General features: G+C 31.9%; 3 protein-coding genes across 3 annotated transcripts; 2 read left to right on the top strand and 1 right to left on the bottom strand.

Moving 5' to 3' along the window:
- Window positions 1–1,169: 1,169 nt before the first annotated feature.
- On the top strand, window positions 1,170–1,684 carry LOC107937902 (uncharacterized). The gene has a single exon (XM_016870896.2). The coding sequence runs from the start codon at window positions 1,363–1,365 to the stop codon at window positions 1,561–1,563; it is 201 nt and encodes a 66-aa protein (XP_016726385.1). The 5' UTR covers window positions 1,170–1,362; the 3' UTR covers window positions 1,564–1,684.
- Window positions 1,685–3,955: 2,271 nt separating this feature from the next.
- On the top strand, window positions 3,956–9,272 carry LOC107937929 (coatomer subunit beta-1). Its single transcript, XM_041113021.1, has 5 exons — window positions 3,956–4,232; window positions 5,275–7,334; window positions 7,589–8,098; window positions 8,385–8,470; window positions 8,705–9,272. The coding sequence occupies exons 2-5, from the start codon at window positions 5,289–5,291 to the stop codon at window positions 8,907–8,909; spliced, it is 2,847 nt and encodes a 948-aa protein (XP_040968955.1). The 5' UTR covers window positions 3,956–4,232; window positions 5,275–5,288; the 3' UTR covers window positions 8,910–9,272.
- A 9,533-nt stretch (window positions 9,273–18,805) lies between these two features.
- On the bottom strand, window positions 18,806–20,452 carry LOC107937900 (sericin-2). The gene is made up of 2 exons (XM_041113020.1): window positions 19,659–20,452; window positions 18,806–19,406 (listed from the first exon to the last, which is right to left on the bottom strand). Exons 1-2 carry the CDS (start codon window positions 19,946–19,948, stop codon window positions 18,980–18,982), a joined length of 717 nt encoding a protein of 238 aa, XP_040968954.1. The 5' UTR covers window positions 19,949–20,452; the 3' UTR covers window positions 18,806–18,979.
- Window positions 20,453–27,898: the final 7,446 nt, after the last annotated feature.

Here is a 27,898-nt window from a genome sequence, read left to right as displayed (position 1 = left end):
TCGAAACCTTAAAATAAGTTTAAATTGCAGAAGACAGTAAAAATAGCTTTGTATTTAATCAAAAGTAACTAATAACTACTCCAGCAATATGAAAGGGTATACCCATGAAGATTATATACTAATCCTTTTTTTCTGCGAAGAAATGAAAAACAACACAATAATAATATTAAGCTACTATATTTAACGGATTCTCTGCAAACAGCTGTAGACTCTCATTTCAGTTAAAAGTCAACTTTATGATGCGATAAGTTTTTATATTCTCTTCTCTAGTATTATGAATTAATTGAGTCATTTTTGACAAAATCTGCTGAATACGTCTGATAAGTACTGAATGGCTTGAAGAACCTCCACACTATCTGTCCGAATCGATACTTTGACTCAACGCCTATTATGAAAAATAGTTAAGTCATCTAAAATACTCCATAGTTCAGCATTGAAAACAAAACAAAATCCCAACCTCGTGTTAAAACCAAGAAGCCATTAACCATTATAATTCCTCAACACTCCCCAGCAGCGACCTCAACATTTCCACTGTTTTTTTTTAATAAAGACATCATTCATGTTTGATTTATGGTACATAAAAGATTATCCTTTTTTTTACCAAAAACAAACTTAAGTTGGTATTTAAGTTATCGTAGTGGGAGTGGAATGTGCTTATTTTACAATGAATCGTTTAATAAACCCCGCGGCCAGCACCGTTGTTTCCCAAACTACCTAGGTTCATCACCGACAGCAAAACCATAAAAAACTGGTTAAAAGAATGGTGCCAGGTCCATTAATTTAACTGGGCTCCAGAAATGGTGCGCACGGGCCATTAGTCGGAGTGCTGATTGGTCTTGGGTTGATTCTTTGCAAGTGCACTTTACATAGCTATAGCCTCGGCCTGGTGCTATTTCTTCAGGTTTTAATTCAGGTTGTGATTGTAAAAGTAGCATAGCCATTGCTGCCGGGTCAAATTACGCGAGCAAGAGGGGAAAGAAACAATAAAAGCGGCATTTTGATATTAGAATTTAACGCGTTTAGTTGATATTTGATGACATTATCACGCACTAAAGTTCTCTATTCTTAAGAGATAAGACTGTTATTGGAAGCTTCGAGGGTCAGGCTGAGGCTCACACGCTTTAAGCACAATTCTTCTTACTCTAGCTATTCTTCTTCCCTTCCAGACTAACCTATACTTTTCCAGATCCAAACTATGCAATTACCGAATTGCCGTCTATAAATATCGTAGCAAAAGGCTTTTGACAAACAATCTTCTTTCTGGCTGATTTTAAAGAGAGACTATTCACAAGAACTCTTCTTCATCTTATTAGAGCAAGCAAATTCAAAACAATAAATTAGAAAAGAAAGAGAGAATCAAAGATGTGCTTGGTATTCGTATGTGATGAGGATGAAAGGGTGATATCGAGGCAGCCGGCACCAGGAGCCTGTCCCTACTGCGGTGGGATGGTGCAAGCCATGGATGTTGAAAGCCAGTGGAGGTTCTGCTTTTTGCCTTTGTATTTTAAGACCAGGAGGAGGTACTACTGCAGCTTTTGCGCCAGGCGCTTGGTTGTTCATTGATTTCAAGTTTTGCTTGTTATCATCCTGCCCGATCTCCCCTCTTCTCTATACCTATCTCTTTCCATCTTCGCTTGTACATGTAAAGTTTTGATAATAGAAAAGAGTTCCTCTATTTCTTTAATTACAATTTGCAAGACAAGTTTAGTTTCAAAAGCAATCGAAGTGATCGATCATAAAATCTATTTTGACTTTTCGTTTCTTTTCTGTGACGGAAATCTTTTTGAAGTGGAAAATGGAGCGCCGCAGTTTGATTGAGATTCAATGGGTTGGTGACTTGGTGTTAGCATTTTGGCATTTTGCCCATAGCAAAACATAGGAAACACCAACAGAAGTAGGTTTCCCAGGGCCCATTTCACCATTTTGATGGAGGTTCCACATTTAACCCCTGGCCCATATCAACCTATAGCCCGTATCAACCTAATCCAATCAGCATTTAGAAAGTGTCCTTGCGTTTATTTTGGTTATGTCTACAACTTTAGATTGGAAGCATTTTACTGACCCAAAAAATATGGAAGCATTTTATTCTTAAAGATAAGTGAGATTTTCCAATCAGAAGAGGTGATATTTTCCAACGCTGATTTTTACAAATTTAGTCTTGGATGAAAATATAAATTTATGTACGAATTCTTTTTATATTTACACCCAACTTTCTTTCTGTTCTTTTTAAAAAAATATATATAAATGTTGTACCATTAAAAGATTGGTTATACTATAACAGTTTTGAGTGGTATATTCCGTCCAATTTCCGTATGGGTTGATTGGGGGGAAAAACTGTGAAACAAATTACAACAACAATTTAGTGATAGTCGATCTCAAAATAGAAATTTAATTTATGTTCTGTTAGAAAATATCCAAATAAGAAAATTAATTAAACAATATAGTTAATATGTGGAGGATGAACTCGTATAAATAATGAGATTATAAATATAGTAAAGAACGAATATAAATATTTTATGTGAAAAATTCTTCGAATAAAATAAAAAATTATAATCAAAGGAGGCTTTGGTTTTTCATTAATGAGTAAACAAATAATATTATAGTATAAAGAAAATAAACTTAAATGTATTAAACGTACAAACCCATACCCAAAAATAAAACACTAATTCTCATAGAGTTCTCAAAAAATGGATATAAAATTTTATCTACGAAAGCTCTCACAAAAACTCATTTATGACTACATCTTGTCGCTTTTAAACATGCTAAAATTAAAGTCCTAATATGACTATAGTATTTCTAAAATAATCAGAATCAAATTAGAGAATAAATAACAAAATTTAACTAATAGAAAAAACTTGAATGAATTTGAGAACATATTGTCAAGTCACTACGTCATTTGTCACGACATCGTAATCTTTGTCACAACATCATCTCATAAATATGAGACACATCCCACAAATCATACATGATGTTAGCTATTTAGTTTTAAAAGCGTTAAAAGAATAAAATAAAAATATATCTGTGATTTTTTTTTTACAACAAACGCAACTTGCGCAACTTAAACTCAGATCACACTTGTTGTGGTGTTCACTTTTAACCGTTAAACCATCACATAGGGTTTATGAAATATTTTTTTTCTCAATCATGAATTCATATAATTTTAAAAGTAAAGAATTATCAATATTGTATAATATTCAAAAAAATTACAAAAATAAAATTTAAAAAATACAAAATTAATAAATATTTTATACTTCTCGTTTACAAATTTAAATTATACCGGTATTATACATTTTTTATTTTTATACTAAATATTGTTAGCATCGTTATTCTTCTTTTATAATTATTTTTTAACTCGTTAAATTTTTATAAATTAATCACATGTCCAATGCAATTATAATTGATAGTATTTTAAATTGAACCAAAATTTAAAAAATCTTTATTCAAATAGATTCTATAAAACCTTTTTTTTAATTTGGATATTTTTTATTTTTCTTATAATCTTTTAAAGAATTTTTTTAGTTTTTCTTCAGAAAATTGGGACTAAGTATTAGTTTTTCTAAATTTTGTTAAATTTTTTGAATTATTTTTATAAATATTATTTTTAATTCAACCAACTTTAGGCTTCCATTATCATATTTTTCACATTTGCATTTATTTTATTAGTGTTTATTGACGAATTTGATTACGTTCTTATTTACTCAATTTCCACTACTAGAAAAATTGAATTGCATTATTTATTTTAATAAAAGACTTAATTACTCCTTATTTTTTAATTTTTTAATAAAAAAATAATTCAATTCAATCATTTATTTTAATAAAAACTGTATCTCTCGAATGTTTAATTTTTGTTTGATAATATTTATGACCAAAAAAAAATTGTTTGATAATATCAAGGTGTAAATAGTAATTATATTCATTTGAAAATGAGGGAATTTAATTTTCATAAAATTGACGCCAAGAAAAGGTAAATAGAAATTACAGTGCTGAAAATAAAGTAAAAACGATAATCCTTTCCTTTCGTTTATAAGCTCACAGTGTTGAAATAGATGATGATCTTTAGATCTGAGACTGAGAGCTTCTGACTTCTTCATTTCCCCTCAATTTTAAAAGCAAAAAACCACGAATTCCTTATTTTGAATTCTCAAATTTCCTCAAATCTCGTCACAGTCAAGCAAAAATCTGCTTCACTTTCACCAACCGGTCTCTCTTCTCGGATGATCTGATCGCTCAAGGTTCCATTTCTTTCTCTCACTCTTACCAATTTTCCAGATCTATTGATTTACTTTGTACTTGGTTTAGCGGCATTTTTTCTCGTTATTATATTCTTTTGTTCACGGTTTTTTGGGTGACCCGAACCCAGATTTTTTTTTCTCGAAGTTGGAATGGTTCGATTTAGGTTTTGTTGGTTTCGTCTTATCGATTTGATGAATTGCTTGAATCGTCCACTAATAACTATAAGCTAAGAATAGAACTGTGCTTTGGATTTGAATCTGATTTACCTATTGCGCTTTTTTGTTTCGTTGCGCTTACTCGGTGATAGTGTATTTCTTTTTTATGTTTTTATTTTAATTGGTGAATTCAGTGCCAATGTTGGAATTAAAATGACGAAAACAAATAGATCTTACCTTTTTCTTACCCAACGGGCAGATAGTGATTTTCTGTTAATAATTAAGCCGGGATAACCAATATTCTGTATTTAGATCTACTTCGATTCCAGCATAAGGTGGATTTTCCTAGAGTTGTAGATACAATACTTTTATGTGAATTAGGAATGCCTTAGTTTGATAGCCCGTTTAGCATGAACAAGCAATTAAAAAGTATGTTTGTAATAAAGCTTTTTGCGTGAGATTCAGGCAGATTTTCCCCTAAAATGTAACATTAATTAGTGATTGTTATTGTTTATACAAGATCTGTCTGCCAATTCTTTAGTAATTGTTTTTCTTTGAAAGATGAAATTCTCTAGTAATGATATATCATTACCATTAACATTCACTTCGGGATGGTCATACAGCTGATTAATCATTTCAATTTTTAACCTAGCTTATGAACTTTGAAGTAATCATTCCTCTTTGTTCAAAATGGATCTCTCTTTCAAAACTACCTAATTTAAGACATTCTGAATGATTTGTAAGCGCAATTTTAAAATTGTCATTTCATAGATGAATACTTTGCACCAATATGTCTTTATCTGACTCCCAGCTTTGAGAATCCTCATGTTCTACTTTATTTTTGGTTGATTGTTCGAATTTTTTCAATTTTCGTTTATATTACCAGAAAACTAGCTAGAAATGGAGAAGTCCTGTACTCTTCTTATTCACTTTGACAAAGGCACACCTGCAATTGCTAATGAGATTAAAGAAGCACTTGAAGGAAACGATGTTCCTGCAAAGATTGATGCCATGAAGAAAGCAATTATGCTTTTGTTGAATGGTGAAACTCTCCCCCAACTCTTTATCACCATTGTCAGATATGTTTTGCCTTCAGAGGATCACACGGTGCAAAAGCTTTTGCTTCTGTACTTGGAGATAATTGAGAAAACTGATACAAAAGGGAGGGTATTACCTGAAATGATATTGATATGCCAAAATTTGAGGAACAATCTTCAACATCCAAATGAATATATTCGTGGCGTGACCTTGAGGTTTCTCTGTCGTTTGAATGAGACAGAGATCATTGAGCCACTGATCCCTTCAGTTTTGCAAAACCTGGAGGATCGGCACCCATTTATTAGGAGGAATGCTATATTAGCTGTCATGTCGATATACAAGCTTCCACAGGGTGAGCAGCTCTTGGTTGATGCACCTGAAATGATCGAGAAGGTCCTTTTATCGGAGCAGGATGCATCTGCCAAGCGGAATGCATTCCTTATGCTATTTACTTGTGCGCAAGATCGAGCCGTTAGTTACCTCTTGACCAATGTTGATAGGGTTTCTGAATGGGGTGAATTGCTTCAGATGGTTGTGTTAGAGCTGATCCGAAAGGTTTGCAGAACAAATCGTGCCGAGAAAGGGAAGTATATTAAGATTATTATATCTTTATTAAATGCCCCATCAACTGCAGTTATTTATGAGTGTGCTGGCACTCTTGTTTCTCTGTCATCTGCTCCCACTGCTATTAGAGCTGCTGCCAACACTTACTGTCAGCTTCTTCTTTCTCAAAGTGACAACAATGTGAAGCTTATTGTACTAGATCGGCTGAATGAGCTCAAGTCTTCTCATAGAGATATTATGGTTGATCTGATCATGGATGTACTTAGGGCACTTTCAAGTCCAAATCTTGACATCCGGAGGAAGACGCTTGATATTGTTCTTGAATTAATAACTCCTCTAAACATCAATGAGGTTGTTCTCATGTTGAAGAAGGAAGTTATGAAGACTCAAAGTGGAGAGCTTGAAAAGAATGGAGAATACAGACAAATGCTTATTCAAGCTATTCATTCCTGTGCAATTAAGTTCCCAGAAGTTGCAAGCACAGTTGTGCATCTTCTTATGGATTTCTTGGGTGACAGTAATGTTGCTTCAGCCATTGATGTTGTGGTTTTTGTTAGAGAAATTATTGAGACTAACCCTAAACTTAGGGTCTCCATTATAACAAGGCTATTGGATACATTCTATCAGATCCGAGCTGCACGGGTTTGCTCCTGTGCCCTTTGGATCATTGGAGAGTATTGCCTATCTCTATCTGAAGTTGAGAGTGGGATAGCAACCATAAAGCAGTGCCTCGGAGAGCTACCTTTCTACTCCGTTTCTGAGGAAGGGGAAGCTACTGATGCTTCTAAGAAAACTCCACAGGCAAACTCCATTACTGTCTCCTCAAGGAGACCAGCTGTTCTTGCTGATGGTACTTATGCAACCCAGAGTGCTGCCTCTGAAACTGCTTTCTCTGCTCCTACCGTTGTTCAGGGATCATTGGTTTCCGGGAATATCAGATCTCTTCTCCTCACCGGTGACTTTTTCCTTGGGGCAGTTGTTGCATGCACTTTGACTAAACTTGTTCTGAGGTTGCAGGAGGTACAGCCATCAAAAGTTGAAGTTAACAAAGCAACCACACAGGCATTGCTGATCTTTGTCTCTATGCTGCAATTAGGACAATCACCTGTTCTTCCACACCCAATTGATAATGATTCTAATGATAGGATTGTTCTGTGCATAAGATTGTTGTGCGATACTGGTGATGGCATCAGGAAAATATGGTTGCAATCTTGCCGCCAGAGTTTTGTAAAAATGCTTTCGGAGAAACAGTTGCGAGAAACCGAGGAATTGAAGGCAAAGGCTCAGGTTTCTCATGCACAACCAGATGACCTTATTGATTTCTACCATTTGAAGAGTAGGAAGGTGAGAGCCTTTTTATTGTCATTATCTTATGAGCATGGTTTCTCATCTTTGGTTTAGGCCAAGTTGATTGTACCATATCTGGTCATATATGCTTTTTCTTCAGCTTGTATTTTGTTTGTTTTGCTAGAATTTTCTGCTTGATCTTCTTTGTTTTTGCACCTCTTTTGGTTATTGACTCGTATTGTTGATTCTTTCTTGGATTTTGTCATGAATTTATGTACTTGTTCTTGAAATTCTCTGTTGCTGACTTCCAGGGTATGAGCCAGCTGGAGTTGGAGGATGAGGTTCAAGATGATTTAAAACGTGCAACTGGAGAGTTTGTCAACGATAATGATGACGCCAATAAGCTCAACCGCATTCTTCAACTTACTGGATTTAGCGATCCAGTATATGCTGAAGCCTATGTCTCTGTGCACCACTATGATATTGTTCTTGATATAACAGTTATCAATAGGACCAAGGAAACCCTTCAGAATTTGTGCTTGGAGTTGGCAACTATGGGTGATCTGAAACTCGTTGAGCGTCCACAAAACTATACCCTAGCCCCTGAATCTAGCAAGCAAATAAAAGCCAACATCAAGGTGTCATCAACTGAGACCGGAGTCATATTTGGCAACATTGTTTATGAGACTTCGAATGTGCTTGAAAGAACTGTTGTTGTTCTTAATGACATTCATATTGATATCATGGATTATATTTCTCCTGCCGTTTGTACCGATGCTGCATTCAGAACTATGTGGGCAGAATTTGAGTGGGAAAACAAGGTACATGTTTAACTATTTCCATTGCTATTACTAACTTGCATGCTAAGCACTGCCCCTGATTCCTTTAGATATCTGGCCAACATCAATCCCTTACTATGCTTTATATAATGTGTTCAGTTTGCTAATTGGAATGCAATATATTAGCCCAACTTTATATGTAGGTCATGTCCCTTGGATAGCGGTTGATTACCTGTTTATTCCCCTCTTATTGCTAGTACTGTTTGCTCTGTATATCTATAAGCTTCTCTTAGGACTGAGCTATCATTCTTGTTGTTTTGTGATTCAGGTTGCTGTTAACACTGTAATCCAAGATGAGAAGGAATTCCTTAATCATATTATCAAGTCAACCAATATGAAGTGTCTCACACCAGTGTAAGTTTTTACCTTACTGAAAATTTTACATGGATTTAAAATGAACTGATGGTTTTATGCTTTCTGCATACCATATTTTAGATTGCATATTCTTAAATCCTACAGTGTGCTTAACTGATTTGCATTTCAGTTTGTTCTTAAACAACTTTAATGAAACTATCATGCTCAACTTGTAAAATGACAAATTAATATTATTTTGTGCCATTCCTTTTTGCTGGCTGGATTGTGTTTCAGATCTGCGCTAGATGATGAGTGCGGATTCCTGGCAGCTAACCTTTACGCGAAAAGTGTGTTTGGGGAGGATGCCTTGGTAAATTTGAGCGTTGAGAAACAAGCAGATGGGAAACTTAGTGGGTACATCAGGATAAGGAGCAAGACCCAGGGTATTGCTCTTAGTCTCGGGGATAAGATTACTCTAAAACAAAAGGGAGGCAGTTGATCTGTGGGATGTTGACATCATTTGTTTAACCAATACTGGTAGTCATTCTGGTTTTCGCTTTTGTCAGCTGCTGCCTGTCTCAATCTCCTTTGAAATGCAAAAAATTATTACTGATCTAAAAATGCAGGTACTTTGCCTGCATTTTAAAGATAGCCGCCTTCATTTTTGTTGTGTTCTCTGTATCTAGGGGTAGTATCGATTTCAAGAGATGACATTGTTGTATTTGCAGTTACATATTTCTACAGTAAAAAAGGGTCATTGAACATTTGTTAAAAAAAGATACTTCTTTTTGGCGATGTTAAAACAGGATTATCTTTTTGCGGATTCTCTAAATTGATAGTATTGAATTCGGAGCTTTCTTTAGTACCATTGTTCCCTATTAAATCATCCTTAATTTTGTGTATGTATTATCCCTATTCTGTTGTTTCTTCTGGGGATATATGATATTTTTTGGTTCCTTCTTATTGGTTGCTGCCTGTGATTGTTTCTCTTTTCTGACTGATCACTTTCTGCCCTATATATGTTGTGTTGTGCTGTTGTTAATTTCTTTTCCGTAGGAACCATATAATTAAAGCACTATAAAAGATAACCGTTGCTACAGTTAAAAGCCTTAAAGCGTGCTTGTAACTAGTTGTTTCCAACTTGGGAAAACCTTGTACTTCTTCAAGTTGACCTAGGATGAACTATCGACAGAGATGATGCGAGGTCCGGCTTAAGATGGGCAAGCGGCAATATTTCTCACACCTACCCGGTTGTTGTCCACCATCCTCTTTCCACGTTCTCTTCTGTTGGTTAAAATCAATGCCAAGAGAAGTGTAGTAAAGAAAGAAAGAAAGAAAACCACCGGATGAAATTCCATAAATATTCTTGTTTGATGAGGAATTTTCAAACATTCGAGACTTTTAGGCCTTCAAGCGGAGTTTTTGAGTACTGGCATATTTGGGCCCTTTTCGTCCCGTTTCCTAAATAGGGCGCCAACCAGACAAACCTTGCGCAGGCTTTCCACGAAAAGGATGCAGTATAATCCCACTGTTGTTTGAAGCCAATACTTGAATACAGCAGCACAATTCCTGTGTCATTAGTCCCTAATTAGTATTCTGCAGACTTGTTTGCACCACCAAATATTGGAACAGTAATGTATTCTAGTTACAACAGTCTCACGTTTCTTATTTCATAAAATGAAATTCGAGAACTCTCCAAGAAAAAACCAATCTTCAGTACATAGATATTGTAAAGTAGCTACACTGCCAGCTTACGCATGACATTGACCAATTTTATAATCCGCAAACGTGTTTGCATTTTGCAGATTCATATAGATAACGATAATTAATTACGAAAAAGTTTTGTTATTCTAAATAGAACAAACTATATAACCTTAGCCTAAAAACCCAACAAGCCTTTTGCTTAAAGCATAAGTGTGAGAGAAAAAGATAGGTCAGCCATCGTCCAAAAACAGTCTTTCAATAAAACATGGTACGGAGAAGAGAGATTATCAGATAGTACCACCACTTTAACCAAACTGTTGCAGTTTCATTCTCATCTTTTTACTTGAGAAATTTCAATTTTTTCCGGTTTTCTTTACATGAGTTTATTAGTTTAAGTAAAGAAATATTTATATATATATGTTTGAAGTAGCGAGGATGATAGCCCTTGTGTGACCAAATGACACTGATGGAGGCATATGCCATCCCCAATGGCCACGTGTCTCGGACGAACCACATAATGCATATATAAGCACGTGATATTAATTATTCCAAGAAATCGGGGAGTTAGTTTTGGAGGAGGCTTTGGCTTGACTCAAGAGGCCTAATGTTAAAGCTGTGGTTGAGGATGGGCGAAAGGTGCGGCCATCGATGGCGACAATCATAATTACCCCCAATAATTATCATATTTACATATAGGGAAATAAATAAATAAGACAAGGAGGGTAGGCATAAAGTATTATTGAGAGAAAAAGATTTTATCTTCATTTACTACAAAAAGTCGGACGTACTAAGTTAAAAGTACAAATATACTGCTAAATAAAAAAAAGGGTACTGTATGAATTTACTGTAACGTAAATAATAGTATAAATTACAAAACGCAACTTGGTGATTATTTTGTTTTAAATCCGTTTAAGTTAATTTTACTTAAAAAAGACGATAATTTATAATTGAAATTTTTTAAGACACCAATATAGAGGGGAAAAAAATTTTTAAGCAAAAAAATAAAAAATGAATAAAAAAACCACAAAAAAACTAAACACATCAAGTGTAACGACTAGAATTTCGACTGTGTCGAAAAATTTAATTTTTAGGGCCGAATTATTAAATAGAAATAAATTAGAAATAACTAGTAAATATGGCTCAGGGACTAAATTTCAAGAGGAGAGAAATAAGGAGATTTGATTTAAGCATTAGCCAAGTACTTCTCAAGCTATTTGACATGGCCTTAAATATAATTTATCCATAAATTAAATGTTGATATTGGGTGAGGTTAATCCTTACCATTGAATTCCATTTGACTTTTGTTAATGTTAATATGATAAACAAGGTTAATGGGTGAGAGAATCGAAGTAAAACATCTGAATTTCTTCCCTTCTTCGCCGTCTACACTTGAGAAAGAAAAGAAAGAAAATCATCTTGGTTCATTCACCATTGCCGTGAGCTTCCAAAGTCAAAATTGGTAAGCTTCCTCTTTAATTTTTAGTGAATTATTAGATTTAGATAAATATTATGCAAGACCCAACTGTTGGTTTGAGAAATTATCAAAGTTTAGTTAGGTTTTCATAATAAAATACATGATAGATTAGTAAGAGAAAATGGGCAGTTTAGATGAAAATGTGTTATAACGTTGTTAAGGTAATGAGTATAAGAGGAATAAGCTTAATTTAAGCTCAAAAGTAAAGAAACCTTGCTGAAACATTAGAGATTAAATTAAATAAATTAAAAACTGTTACAAAATTTTATAGTATATTAGAAGCTAGAGGTCCTTACTGGAGAATCAGTTTTTAATTCGATAAAGAAAATCAAAAGTTAGAATCATTTTGGATGTCAGGGCTATTAGGGACTAAAATAAATAAAGTACATTCATGCTTAATTATTACATTTTTGGGTCTGAATTATATATCTAATGGATTTTCTTGTATCTGAATTTTTCATGCAAAATTAAAAACGAAATTAAAATGTCAAAAAATAAAACTATTAACGAATAATTAATTTAATTTGTGCTCTCATAATTTAAATTCGTTAAATATCTAAATATATTTGCTTTACTTGTCAAGCGATAATTACGAATAATAAGCAATACCGTTTATTGTATATACATGTGTAACTAAAATGAGACAATAATATTAATACATGGTTTGAATAGGATAAGTTAGACCCAAATATCTTGGGGTGCATCGAAAATTATATTGTGTATACAGGCATCTATACGAAATGAATATGCAAGGACCATCTGTAACACCCCTTACCCGGCCCAGACGTTATGGCCGGATCCGACATGCCACATCAAAGCATTCAAAACATTTCCGATCTAGAAAGAAAACTTATTGAGTGTTTTAAAAGATGATTTCATTATAGGTTAAAGTGAATGGAAGCTGTGCATCAGGTAGGAAACCGAAAAAAAGGTGAGCCCATCGAACTGCTTAAGTACCAAACTCCCTTCGGATCCAATCCTAGACATGCAAACCGCCATTGCCATACCTTAACGTCATGTATATTTCTAGGAAACCGATTTGATTAAGTCCTTTTTAGGAAAAATGATAAATTTTGGAAAATATCTTCATTGCGGAAGCTTTGCCTGTTTTCGTGTTATTTTGAAATCAATTACTGTTTTTGAAAACGCACCCTAAAGCTATCCAATTTCAACAGTTAAATATAAATATTACCTATCTTAATAAAACATATAAAAACCATCAAAAATAAATAAGCGGCCTTATTACATTTAAAAGCCCAAAACCTTAAACGTAATTAAAAGGATGTCCAGTTCACTAGAAGAAAATCAAACTTTCAGAACGGGTGGTCACTCCGAATTCCCTCACAGCTCCAAGCCCACAATGGTTGGGGATTACCTGCGTGGATGAAAATAAAATGTGAGTTTGGGGAAACTCAGTGTGTAAGGAAAACCCATTCAAAGCCCAAGTCAGCTCAAGTCTATTGGGCCTAAGCCCATTCAGGTAACAGTGGTACTGGACCAGAGCCCTTTTCAGATTACAATAAACTGGGCCTTAGCCCCTTATTCAGATAACAGTATGGCCTATAGGCCCATTTCAAAATAAATGCAACATCAATAACATATGCAAGCCCATTTAGGGAGACTACTCAACCCACCAACCACTACACTCCACCCGTACCAGCCCTACACTCCATGTGGGGAATAGCTCAACCCACCCAGCCCAACACTCCACAGTTGCAGCCTTGCTGCTCAGTTAACAGTAAATTGAGGCAAAGCCTCCAGTACGTGGACAAGCCACTTTCAGTACTTCCTCCGTCAATATCCCAATCTCATGCATCAGATAATAACAACAGTTAAACATGCATTTAGGTCAATTTAACCCTAGGGGTATTTCGGTAATTTATCTACTAGGGGTAAAACTGTAAATTTTTCACTTTTAAAGGTATTTCATGTAATAGCCCGATTTTAGGCTTAGTCGGAACAGTGGTTTCGGGACCACAAATCCGACGAAAAAAAATATAATGGCTTGAATTTTCAGAGGTGTCGGAACGGTGATTCGAGATCACTAAATTCGACAAATGGGTAGAAAATATTATTAATTTAGTAAGTATAAGTTAAATATGAAGTTAGGAAAATTTTTGAAATAGTGAATAGTGCACTAGAAATAAATATTAAAATAATTAAAATCGAAATGAGGTATCAAGACCTCGGAGATTTTAAACTGAGCCATAAATATTTTTATAAATATTTATGGAGTGTTAAAAAGTTAGTATTAAAGTTTCGTTAAGAAATTTTAAAGTTCCGATAATTAATTGAACAAAAAGGACTAAATTGTAACAAATGCAAAATTTTGGGAAATGATTAAATAGCTTAAATGATAAAAGGAAGAGGGCTTAAAAGGCAAATAGACCCAAGGTCTATTTGGGCTGGACGGCAGAGGCATGAAATCAGCAAGAAAGTAAGGAGAATTAAGGGCAAAATTGGAAAATTGCAAAATTTGCTTAATAAAGTTAGGACCCAAGTGGAATTATCTAGATTTCTCTTCATTTTTCTGAATTCTCATCAGCTAAAACACCATGGAAGGGCTTCTTCAAGCTGGTTCTTCATATTTTTATTACAAGTAAGTTCAATTCTTGACTATTTCTTGAAATTTTTGTATTTTTATGACTTTTACAACTAGGCCCACTTGTTAAATCCATTAGTTTTTGATTTTATGAAAGAAGTTGAAAGTTGATATGAATATGTGCTGGAAGTATATGATGATTTAGCATGAAATTAGAGCTTTAAATTGTTCATATGCTGATTTTATTGAAAGAATTGAATAGAAAGTGAATGTTTGGGACCTAATAGTAAAAGAGTTTGAAGATAGAGTTATATGTGAAAATTCTGAATTTCAATAGTTGTGTAACAACTTATAATGTCTAGTAAAGTACTAATTGAGAAAATTAGATTAATTGAGGGGTTAATTGAGAAAGGACCGAATTGTATAAACTGTGAAATTTGGGGCAAAATGGAAATCAACATTTTGCACTAAAGCAGTTTTGGACAGCAGCAGTAGTGTAACTTTGAAAAATCACAAAAAATTGTAGAGATTGAATTAGAGGATGAATAAAATATGAAACTAAAGCTTATTGAGTCTAGTTTCTTATAAAAGAAATGATGTTAGCAATGAAATTGTAAATCATGAGATATAATAGATTTTGTGAGACAAGGTCAGAATGAATTCGGGTTCCCCTGTTCTGACTTTGGAAAATCATTAAAAATTGTAAAAAAATGATTATGAGTTATAGTTTATATGGTTAGAATCCTTAATGAGTCTATTTTTAAGAAACAAGCTAAAACATCATCCGAATTCTGTACAATGAGATAATTAATTTTTAGTGAAGAGTGGTCGGAACTGTCAGACAGCGAAACAGGGGAAACTTTAAAGAATAAACTGTACTATTTGCCTGAACTAAAAATTATGAAAATTTTATGGTATGAAGATATGTGAGTCTAGTTTCAGGAAAAATTAACGGATCTTAATTTGGAGCTCTGTAGCTCCGGATAAAAATAATTTAGTGACTCTGACTCGGATAAACAGCTTTGAATATACATGTTAGTGAATATTGAAATTATGGTTAATGTTGTTTAAGTGTGTTATACACATTAAGGATGTGGAATGGAGAGGAGGAGGAGGAAAATTGGGAAATATATGAATGATTCGTGTATAAATGGTCATATGTTTGATTATAACTCATAAACGATGAAATATGAATGATGCTTATTTTTGTGCATTATTGGTCATGGTTTAAGCTCATGTGTGAAAATAAAGTTTCATAGTATGTGTGTATGGTATATTCAGTATATGATTTGGCATGAAATAATACCATGAATGGTTTATGAATTAACACATGTTGGTAAGTCTGATATATGAATAAATGATCAAATTGAGCGGAACGCCGGATTTGAGTACTTCTGATCAAGAAACAAAGTGATAAGTGGCTACACTTATCTGATCAAGAAACAAAGTGATAGGTGGCTACACTTATCTGATCAGGGACAAGTGATAAGTGATCATACGTAAGACCATAGTTATACTATGGCAAAGTGAAAGTGAAGAACTCAATTTTCCGTGACCGTTCCCTAATTTGATTAAGGATGGTAAGTGACAAATGGGCCCAAAAGAATTAAAGTAAATGGATAAGTGGTAGTGTATTTATATCAGGACGATGTTGTTATTCAAACTAAAGTGATATTTTCATTGCTAAATTGAGAATTTCATAAATGTGTTATTGAATGGTATAATCAATAAACATTGAGTTAAATGGTAAATACGTATTAGTTTTGAATTTGATGTCATTGAATTGTACGTGAATTAAATGGAAATTGCTAGTGATATGATTTAAATTATGAGCATGAGAAATTGCGAATTGTATGAAATGGAAATGAAGCATTAAATTGCATGAGTATGTATCGGGTCTCGCAGGCCCTAATTATTATGATTATAATATTTTGAGGATATATTGTGAAAAGTTATGGAAACATGTTAATTATTTTGAAAGTTTTAATTTTGATGAAATTTTATAACTCGGTTAAATACGTTTACAAGTGTATGTGTTTTGGTAATGCCTCGTACCCTATTCCGGTGTTGGATACGGGTAAGGGGTGTTACATTTCAGTAATTTATCTATTTTAGGGTTTTTCATGCATATTCCTACTTTTCATGTACTAACAGAATCACGTACCGAGGGTTCTTACCGAATTGGGCCCGTTGGCCCATCATTTCAATTTTGGCCCATTAAGCCCAAAAATATCGAGGGCACAGAAATCATGCACTTTGCAGTCTAAATTTTGCAGCTTACCAAAAACATTAATCGATTTACCTCACGAGCATTCGCACACTCGCAAATCTACAAAATACCGGTTTTCGGCATTTCGGCTTTTCGACTTTTGCCGATCCAGACTAAGAAAGAGGGTGTTAGTTACACACTTGTTTGCGACGATATGCTGACGAGATCCACACACGAACCGCCTACAATTGGATTACTAACACGTTAATCTAACTATTCAAATACAAACTACGTATTAACCCCTTACAATATTCGGCCAACCACACCTACAGATCATAGTAAGCTTATAAGAAATCAATAAGCAACTCATTAACAAATTTTTGTCAATGTTTACCACATAATCATAATTTCACTGCAAGCTGTCTTCCTGAGCAACAGTCACTAAATCATTTATAACTGGAGCTACGAAACTCCAAATCAAGTGCCGTTAATTTTCCCTGAAAATAGACTCATATATCTTTTATCCATAAAATTTTCAGAATTTTTGGTTTGGCCAATCAATACCAGATTTTTCTTAAAGTTTCCCATGTTTCACTGTTTGACTAATCTGACCACTCTTCATTACGAATCAAATTGCTCATTGTACAGAATTCAAAATATGTTCTCATTTATTTCATTTGAAACTAGACTAATTAAGCTTTAATTACATAATTTATTCACCTTCTAACTCAACTCTCACAATTTATGGTGATTTTCCAAAGTCACATTACTGCTGCTGTCCCAAGCAGATTTATTACCAAATTACTCTTTCACACATAACTTGCATGCATGTTATTTAAACATGTATATCACCAATCAATCATCACATATCTATGAGTTTACTTAAGTATATTCTCCATTTCATCATTTTAAAGCACAACATGTTAGCCGATTTTTCCCCTTAGCATCTAAGGCACATGCATGCTCATTTGTTTGGCTCAACTTCACTTATCTTCCATTTTTTATCAAAAGAACATGAAACAACAACCATTTCATGCATTTTAATTCATGACCAAATGCTCACAACACAACTAAAAACCAAAATATGCTTTAGGAGTTAAGGTAGAATCAAGAAGAACTCATGAACATTAAGATAAAAGCAAACTACCATGAACTTACCTTCAATTTTCTTCCCCAAGTGACCGAACATTCAAAAGCTTTCTCTTCTCCTTTCTCTTCTCTAACTTTAGGCTATGATGAACAAAGATGGACAAAATTTTGTTCTTTTCACCCCTTTTTCTTTTAATAAAATTTCATATTTCATCAATTTAATTCTTTAATACAAAAGACGTGAAATGCCCATCATGAAACATTTACCTAAACCATTATCATGGAATATTTACCTAATCCATTATCATGGAACATTTACCTAACCCATTATCAATTTGTACCATGAATTATGGATATCAAGTGCTCATATTGTCTACAACAACATGATAGCTGGCCACTCCATGTAAAATGGGAGGTTTGTCATGCAAATCCTTCTATTTTGCACTCTTATTTATTGGCCACTTCAATTTAGCCTATAGCATTTTCAAACATTTTCACATAGGTCCTATTTCATAATTTCACCCCATTTTTCTTATGGAACAAAAAAATTAACTAAAATTGCCGGGTTCTATATTAAGCTTGGGCCTTTTAGAGGCCCACTAACATAATTAAACCTATACCAACATTCACAGAATTTCCAAAAATTGGGACATTATACCATCGTCCAATGGTATATACGTGCTAAAGATATTCGGTTAATGGACCATGATTTTTTCTTTTCCTTAAAAGAAAAACATGTACGTTTCCGTCGAGCATTCAGCAATAGATCAACCAAAATGCGATGGGTTTTAACATGGGAGACTACGACCTTAATTAAATCAATAGTCGCCGCTTGCACATATCGCAACCACAACTATCCTTCTCACCTAACCTGTAATCTCCATTTCCCGTTATCAAAACTTTATCTTATTTGTTTACTTTTTTATGATAATAATAATAATATTTAAATAATTTACTAATAAAAAACATTCAAATTTATTCATAAATTCAACCTGCAGCTACTCTTATTAATTTCTCACATCATAAAATTATATTTCCAGACCAAGGTTCACTCCTGTGCTGTCCCTAATTTAGATGCCATCTACAAATTGAAATAAGATGCTACATTACTATTACTATATTTTAATGATCCATTTGATTTGAGGCTTCCTGTCGGTTAACGGATAACGGAAAATGTCAATACCGCCCCCATTTAATAACCTACGGTCTCCGAACACACAAGGACCCAATTGTCATTACTCCAACATAAAAGAATATGTACATATCATATCATACATGCATTCACACATTAACATATCTATACATCCATATCCAAACATAAATTTATTTTGTCTAAATATTTATATTATTAGTAAATCAATAAAATCTGGGGCAAGATTTTATTTGTAAAAGACTTTTTATTTATATATTAAGTGTTGCTAAAAGTCATGAGTTTTTTTTGTTTTTTTTTTCTCTTCCGAGTAAGTAACGAAGAAAAAGGTTACAAAAGGAGAAATAATAATGTAAAATCCTAAAGCATATTCTGATGCTTCTAAAAAGGCAGAGGAGGTGTTATTGAGGTTCAACTTGTACTTGCGGTTCAACTTGTACTTGCAGATCTGTTAAAGAAAAACAACTCTGCGATTTGAGAGTGACCTTCAGCTTGCTTTGCTGCTGCAGCTTGGGTTTTATTGCTGCTATTAGTAGTTTGTCATTTGATGATGATGAAAATGAAGAGGAAGACGATGATGATGATGATGATGATGATGATGATGGGGTTTCTTCATCGTCTTCATTCAAAGCAAGGAGCGGCATGGAGTTGGGATTTTGCCATGAATAGAAAGACGACTTCCCGGACTTGTTCAATTTGTTTGCAAGCAATACCCTTCTCCTTTTGTTGAATGGGTTCTCTGCTTTTGGCACCTCTTTTACTGTGCTTACATCTAACAGATTAGCAAATGACTTTGATTTTCCAGAATAGTGATTCGATAATCCCCTCCTATCAAAAGTTTAAAACCAATCATTAGATCCATTTATCCCAAAACCTTCTAATATTGGGTATTTTATTTCATTCTAAAACACAATATATACCACAAATGACTAAAAATTTTCCAATTTGAATGAATTAAAGATATTCCCTACATAATTCCATCTAAGTTTCTACAGGATTGTAATTTCAAATCAGAATTTTAGCATAGCAACTGGTAACAACATTTTTAACGAACACAAAAAAATGGAGAAAGGTACTAACTTGATGGGAAGGGAGTCCTCTAGGGAACCCAAAGAAGCCAACCCTCCACTTGTTCCAGATGAAACCACGCCGTCTTCCTCTTCATCCTCGCTGTCTCCCGGTGACCCAATCGAGGATGAACTCTCCGAGAATACATCCGGTGACCCCAGATTCGACCCCCCAACATCTTCCTCCTTGAGAAAAAAGCAAGACGACCCAACCTTCTCCTCCGACCGCTCTCTAACATACACGGCGGCGGCCGCCGATGCAGTGGCGTCCATGCCGAACGTTGGACCCACGAGAACCTCCATTTCTTTCTGAAAACCCACTACTTCAACCTTCCCCTCTTCGTTACCGTTTTCCAGATTCCTTTTAGATATTAAGAGGGAACCCCCCTCCCCCACAAAAAAAAAAGGTACAGTGGAATCAAAGGAAAGACGCAAAGGATAGAATGAAGAAGTAAACTTAATTGCAGAGAGACAACAAAGGAAGAGAACCAACAAGAAGAAGGGTATTCATGTGGCCTCCATTACTTCCATAAAATCACTTCTTTAAGAGAGAAAGCAAAGCTTTTTTGGATTCTAGTTGTAGAGAGAAGGGTGAAAGAAGGAAAAGAAAACTACATAACACGATAAGGAATTGAATTAAATTAGACTAGGTTAGGTCGGATTGGATTGGATAAAATATGTACTTAAAATGGCTTATCTTCTTCCTTTTTTTTTTTTTAAGTGTATGATAACTCACTATATATTGTATGAAATACGAATACGTATTTTGTATCCATATGTTTATACAGAAAGCAAACGAAAGGTTTAACGTTAATATCTGCCGGCGGCCAAATAGGGGAGGCTTTAACTTAGAACGCGGTTTGACACGTTCTTCATATGATGTAACAACAAAAATTATATTATCCGAAAACGAAATATAACAATAAAACGTCTTTACCTTTTATCTTAATTAAAAGCATATTGTAATTTCTTTGCGATAAATTTCAGATTTCTCTCTACAATTTTTCTAGTTTGGTTTGATAGATTCTTGTTATTAATTCGATTATATTTTTGTAATGTTGATTTTTATTATAATTTATTATTATTTGTATTTGTAATCAAGATAGTTAATTTATTAGTGATTCAATTGTTATCAAGCTTTACATATCCTTCCAAAAATAAATTAAAGTATTTAACTCTCTTTTTGCTCAAATAAAAACTCAAGTATGTACCAACTAAATTTATTCGTTCTAACCAATTCTGGTCATATTGACTGAAACAATATGTTTTCGGCTAGTGCATGAATAAAGTTAAAACGAAATTTAAAATTGCATATATGAAATAAGCATGTTGTTTAATGTATTTGATAATCTTATTGAAAAGTGAACCAAAATGAATCTATAGGAGTGATGTCACAATTTGGTGAATGAGATAAATTTAAATTACGTATTATACTCTTAATTTGTGTAACTAATTTGTGTGTCAATTTTTAGTTTTCCTCTAGTAGTTGTCCCTTTAGTTGCAACTTAAGATATAATTGAACAACAACTCAACACTAACAAACTATTTTATTAAGTCATATTTTGTTTTTATTACTAAGTGTATTTGTATTATTTAGAGAAAACTATAACAAAACAAAAAATTACGTATTAGAAAATAGGCATATAAGAGTCTTTGAAGTTTATTTGTGAAGTTCAAATATTTCGCTAGCAATATACCGATTGCTAACCCAAAGTTTATATGCTAACAACGCATCAATTATGTGCATTATGTAGCAAGAAGCTTTCACGAGATTTTATAGAACATCCCCAACAATGAGGTATTGAATGGCAAGCGCTCACCACCATTTTGCGGCAGTTGACAATTTCTGCCTAGATAACTTGGCTAGATACCAATCTTGCCTCAACAATTAAGGGAGACTAAGAGGAAGGCATCAAAAGGTTCAATGGTAAGATTTAACAAATGTGACGTTAACTACGCGAGGACAAGAAATAGGCATAGCCATAGTGGTGCGCAACTGTGATGGGCAGATCTTAGGCAGATGCACCTAAAGGCTTGATGGGGCGACCATCTTAAACATGGCGAAGGTCCATGCAATCAGATGCTGATCGAATTAGCCAAAGAAAGGCCGTGATAATTTTATTATTGAGTCTGATTGGTACTTTATAATTTCAAAACTTGGTAACTCTAGTGAGGTTTTGGCTCTTGTAGGTCATATTTTGGATGAATTTCATCGATTGTTTTCTTTATTTTAAATTGTTTCATTTCAACAACAACATTTTAATTTTAATTATGATCAGAAGATAATATTACTAATCTTGTTGTTAGAAGAACATTTAGAGTTTAGAGTTTAAAGAAAATTCAAGTGTTAAAGATTTATTTGGTAAATTTAAAAATTAAGTATTGAAAAAATAATTACTAAAAAATTAAGGGCTGAATTTAAGTTACAAATTTTGTTTGTTATATTACTTAAAGTTACATGTGAAGTTAGATTGTTTGATAAAATATAATATAATCTAAAAAAATAAAATAAATTAATAATTAAATCCCTATATTAAGATCATTATCTACATTTTTTGTAAAAAAATTCTATTTAGTAGTTTTTATTTTTTATTATCAAATATGCTTAAAAATTAAATTACTGACAATATTAATTTTCTCTTGATTAATTTTTTAACACTTTTATCAAATAAGGCCCCTGTTTAAGTTATAGAATCTTTTTGATACGTAATGTACGAAATATATTAAACTATTTGATAAATATATTTATCATTTATTTATAAATTATTAAATATATTTAAAAAATTAAATTTTTTAAATTTTTAAATTTTTAAATTTTTTTATCACATCTATACCCAAATAGCTTATCACTAAGATTGCAGGATAGGATAGAAAGTTTAGATGGTGGAGATTAATAAAAACAGAAATTTGAAAGGCGTTGCATAAGATGAGTTCCCTTAATTATCACGCATATTAATGATACATAAGTAATTGACGAATCAGCCTCCTCACCCATTCCAAGAAATTGACAGATAATTTAAGTAATTGCAATTTGGAAGCCTACTTTTTTATGGGGTGGATGCTAAGGATAGGGAAAACTGCATTTGTTTGTTTTTAAAACAGCATTAGCCTGCAAATATGACAATAGGTGTAATTGGCAGACAGATATTCTAAAGCCTAGGTTTTATCATTTTTATTTATTGGGTGAAATTAGGTCAATTTCAAAACTCGCTGATGCCTGTCCTGTCATCTTATTTTTTTATATTACCAAACTTATCTTCTCTTTAATTAAACAATCACTTTTTATGTTTACTAAAATTGTGGGACATGTATTAATAAAAAAAGGTGAAGCTATTGCTCCTTATTTACATGCTCCTATTTTCATATCTATTTTTTTTATCTCTTTTTATTTACATGCTCCTTATTTATATATTTCGATCCAAATAAGAGATGCTACATTTAATTACTAAATTTATCACTTAAATATATTATTATTTTTTTAAAATTGAGATAATTTACTAATAAATCTAAGTACATGTCAAACTAAAATCTAATATATATATATACACTAAAAGATTTGAACTTTAAGTTTAAGGAGTGATGTGATCCAAACTGAAGTAGCAATATTCAGTTCTTTTTAAAACTTATCTATCATCTATACATTTAAAACAAATGTGTTAAATTAGATGAATAGCTTAGTTTTTAATAACATTTATTCACATAGTTTCTTTCACTAATATACTTAAACTATTAATTCTTCTTCCAAAATATAAAATTATTTAAATTAACTTTATAACCTATAATCTTAACTTCAGCATGTATTATCACTAATTAACTTTCATATTTACGTATCAAAATATTTCTCTCATTTCACAAACATAACATAAGCACTTAATTTACATATATCTTTTAATGCTTAATTTACATGTTCACTTTTATCTTTGTTTTTACATATTATTACACATGCACATTTACTTTCACATATAACTTTTGACGTCCTTAATGAGTCTTAGAGGAGTTTCAATAATTTTGATACATTACTGAGCTCTAGGCCAAAACAAAACTCTCGATCTTTAATGAAACTATAATAACAGAGCTCCATTAAACACATCGCATATCCCATTTCTCTTCTCTTAATCTCCTCCAAACCCCCGCAACACCAACTCGATTCCTAGTACTTTTCAACTCCAAAATAATTTCATTATCATATATCATATATTCTTTGAGCTCACCAAGGCATTTATTCATATAACACTTTATCTGTTTATTTTAAATCACATAAACATATACATAATATTTTTATTTTATATATTTATATAATATACTTGACATATTACACATATCACTTTGCATCACGTTGCTAAAACTCCATTGTCATATAAGTGGTTGGTGCGAATTTTGAAGTGAATAAGTAATGTAAATAAGTAACGGTTAAATGGTGAACAAGTAATGGGAATAAGAATTTAATGTTAAAAAACTACTTTTTAAATAAATATATTTATTTAAATAAAAATATTATATGACTTTAAAAGGTGAAAGTATTGAAATACAATTATTTATTCAATATAAAATTTTAATATTCACGTGTCAAAAGAGGTACAAATTTAAGATGAAAGTTAAGATTTAATTTTGAACCTACAAAATAGATGGACTATATTGAAACTTTAATGAGCTTGAAAGGACTATTTATGATCTTTTACCATCTTAAAATTGAAAGGAAAATGAAATTATGAGAATGGTGAAGTTGGCAGGTATTGGAGTCGTATTATGAGGACGTCGACTTTAAAGTCGGATTCTCTTAACCCCGTTAATTGTCTAACCCATTTAATTTAATAAATAATTTCTTAAATTAATATAAATGAAAACAAACCAACAATTGAAATAAAAAAGGGAAAAAAGAAAAGAAAAGAAAGATTATCAGAAATTATGATCTTATTATAGTTGTAGTGCAGATAGCAGGGTACTAAGGATGGGACAACACCATGTGTGATTATTTCAGTGCTACAGTAGGGGGCACAGGGAGGGTCATATGCTTTTATTGTCTTTGCATTTTCAAATAATAAAAATTATTTTGACTCCAAATTTTTTTTCTTCTTTCTAAATTCGTTCCTTCAATATAAAAATTCTAGTTTTGTCTCTGACAAAAGATGCTCATATCATAAATGAAGGAAAAAAAAGTGTTTTCATGTCTGTATTTGTATGAAAATATATGATATGGATTTTATGGTGTGGTTGGATTAATTTAGAAGAAAAAAAAAGTTCCATATGGACCTTGGTAATAAGTTTAATTTCACCCTACATACCGAACATATTATTAGTAGAGGAAAAAGAGCAGAAGAGTAAATGTATGGAAATACTGCAACCTACTAGCTTTCATAATGGATTGAGACATTCGAAAATTGGAATGATTTAAATAAAAATATAGATTTAGAAAATGGGCTTGCATAAAAAGATGAGGCCCATTTTGAACTACGGGTAAAATTTTTTAGCTCGGGTTCGGCTTAGTTTAAATTTACAAAAAAAAACTGTTACTTTTTGTCTCTGTTTTGTCATTATTTTAGTGTCGTTATTATATTGATACTATTTTATTATTAATGTTCGGATATTTTATAACTCATGTTTTATTATTAAATTTGTTACTATTTTAGATATATTTATTTATTAAGTTGTTCTTTTTTTTAAAATTTATTTTCAATTTCTTGGAAAAGATTTATTTTAATATATTTAATGTATTTAATGTATTATATTTTTAAATTTTTTATATAAAAATAATAATATAAAAAATTAATACAGATGAACTAGATTCGAAGTTTTAACATTTTTATTTAAACTGAATTTAAAAAAAATTAAATCTATTTTTGAAGCTAAATTGAACATAAAAAAATGAATCTTTATTGAAACCGGCCCAGCACAACCCATGCTATTGACTTGAAAATGGGTTATACCTGCATTCACTTCCATTTTATTAATACTGTGAGACAAGATATTAAAGTATGGATAATCTTGTGAGTTAAGGATATTTATGTGAGATTAAGATTGGGTAAGATTATTACCTTATGAACATATATAGAGGACCACACATTTGACATAAATAAATTATTTGCAATTTGTATATCATATTCATTGATAGTTGGCCTGAGTTTCAAAGGATACAAAAGTAGGTTTTTTTATTAAACTAACCTAAAAAAATAAATTAATTATCAAAATAACCCACCTTTTTAATTAAATATAAAAATAACTCGTTTTTTACAGTAAAAATTAGTGGAGCCATATGATATGACGCCACCATAATGCCACGTCAGCAAGGGGTGTTAAAAAATTATTTTTTTGTGGAGCCATGTTAAATGGCGTCACCAGTATAAAATACCAGGGAATACTTAATGTTCTGAAAAAACGGGAGACTTAAAAAAAATTTATCATTTTCGGGTGGAGCCATTCTAAATGGCGCCACCACTTTTCTGCCCTGACACCTTTTTGTTTTCTTTTTCTTTTATTTTCATATATTTTTTTACTTTTTTATTTTGTTCCTTAATAAATTGTCCTTTTATTTTTTTTACTTTTTTATATTTTTTTTCTTATTTCATTTTGTTTATTTTGTTTTATTTTTTATTATTAACTTTAAAAAATTTGTAATGTATATTTAAAATGTTTTATAATACTTTTTTAAAATTTTAATTATTATTTTTAAAAATATTTTTTTAACTTTAGATATATATTTGTGAAATTAATTTTTTATATATTTTAAAAATGTAATTTTCAAATTAATTTTTTAAATTTTTAAATATTAACCATATTTTTAATAATATAAAATCATTTAAAATTTTAAAATTTGTAAATACAATTTCTTTAATTTCTTTTTAAATTTTTTAACTTTTGAAAAGTTTGGGGGACCTTAATAATAATTTTTCATTTCTGGTGGAGTCATTTTTGCATAGCAACGTCAACTCGTAACCCAAGTTGCATAGCGACGTCTTCTAATGTGATAGTGCACTCCCCGCACGGCATAATGAAGGTGTGGGTCTCCGTACACCACCGCTCAACCAAGGCGGATAGTAAGTTTGGCATCAAGTCAAACCTCCGGATCAATGCGACGTCCCCAAATCCGGCCAACCGTAAGTATGGCATGATCCGCTCATTCGAATCGTACTTGGGAAAATGACACCGCAACCTCAAAACCCGATAACCATCCTGAACGGTAAATTTTTTTAAAAAATACGATAAATCCATTATCTATATAATTTAATCATAAAAAAATATATCCAATCGTAAATTTGAAAGGTTGAGAAAACAAAAACATCACACTTATACTATACCAGGAATATAAATTGGGGACTAGTAAAATTACAAGAAAAGAGAAATTCATTGAGCAGCAACTCAAACTCCACGAGTGTAAAAAATAAGTCCAAACCAGAAAGCAACCGAAAAGAATATGATTGGTTCAAGCAATTTCAATTTGACACCAATGGCTACAATACGTATATATTTCTAATTTTAAAATTTTATGATATCTTATTCAAATTTTAAAGTGAGTAATAGCAAAAAATTGTTTTTCAAGGAATACTAATATTTTTTAATATGATAAATTTTAAAAACATAAAATAATTTTTAAACAAATACTTATGTTTTAAAGTTATTTATAAATTAACTAGTAAATAATCAAATATATTCACTTTTATTATTATTGTTTTAATAATATATATTAAAATTAAAAGAATTTTTTTCATAAATCGAGCTTGTTAAGTAATAGTTTTCCGTATTAATCCCTAGATACCGTCTAATAAATTAAGTATGAAATTAGTAAAAATAGAGTAAAGTTTTAAGTAAGTCGATTTTAAGGGGTAGTTATTTAAAAAAATGAAAATATCCTAATTTATTTTTATAATATATCTATTCTATTATAATTTGTGTGATTAAATTTGATGTTTGGAGGTGAGTGATATTAACTTTTTTTTAAGTATACAAATACAATTACAAATAATGTATATCTAAATCAATTATAACAAAAATAAAGTATTACAAAGTATAATCAAATTAATAATCTAAAATGTTCAACAGAAGCTAAATAACAACTAATTAGAGATAAATATTTTAAAGCAGTCAAAATATGTTCAGCAGAGTAGCGATTAGCAAAAAAAAAAAGGGAAACTAAACCGATTTTTTATTTAATTTATAATAAAATTTATTGTTTCATCGATCATCGATGAAGTGTGATCCGTATTTGCTCCAGAAGACATCTTAAAATCTGTATAATATAAAAAACAAAAATACAATACA

The sequence above is a fragment of the Gossypium hirsutum genome, chromosome A05, assembly GCF_007990345.1.
Source record: "Gossypium hirsutum isolate 1008001.06 chromosome A05, Gossypium_hirsutum_v2.1, whole genome shotgun sequence".
Lineage (NCBI taxonomy): Eukaryota > Viridiplantae > Streptophyta > Magnoliopsida > Malvales > Malvaceae > Gossypium > Gossypium hirsutum.
Note: the sequence above shows the minus strand (reverse complement) of the source record. Positions and strands in the feature narration are given on the sequence as shown.

Bases quoted from the DNA above. Each gene is read 5' to 3' on its own strand.
- LOC107937902 (XM_016870896.2), top strand. From the start codon at position 1,363: ATGTGCTTGGTATTCGTATGTGATGAGGATGAAAGGGTGATATCGAGG.
- LOC107937929 (XM_041113021.1), top strand. From the start codon at position 5,289: ATGGAGAAGTCCTGTACTCTTCTTATTCACTTTGACAAAGGCACACCT. The intron at 8,099-8,384 runs GTACATGTTTAA...TTTGTGATTCAG, and splicing joins AATTTGAGTGGGAAAACAAG to GTTGCTGTTAACACTGTAAT. The intron at 8,471-8,704 runs GTAAGTTTTTAC...ATTGTGTTTCAG, and splicing joins ATGAAGTGTCTCACACCAGT to ATCTGCGCTAGATGATGAGT.
- LOC107937900 (XM_041113020.1), bottom strand. From the start codon at position 19,948: ATGGAGGTTCTCGTGGGTCCAACGTTCGGCATGGACGCCACTGCATCG. The intron at 19,407-19,658 runs GTTAGTACCTTT...AACTTTTGATAG, and splicing joins GAGGACTCCCTTCCCATCAA to GAGGGGATTATCGAATCACT.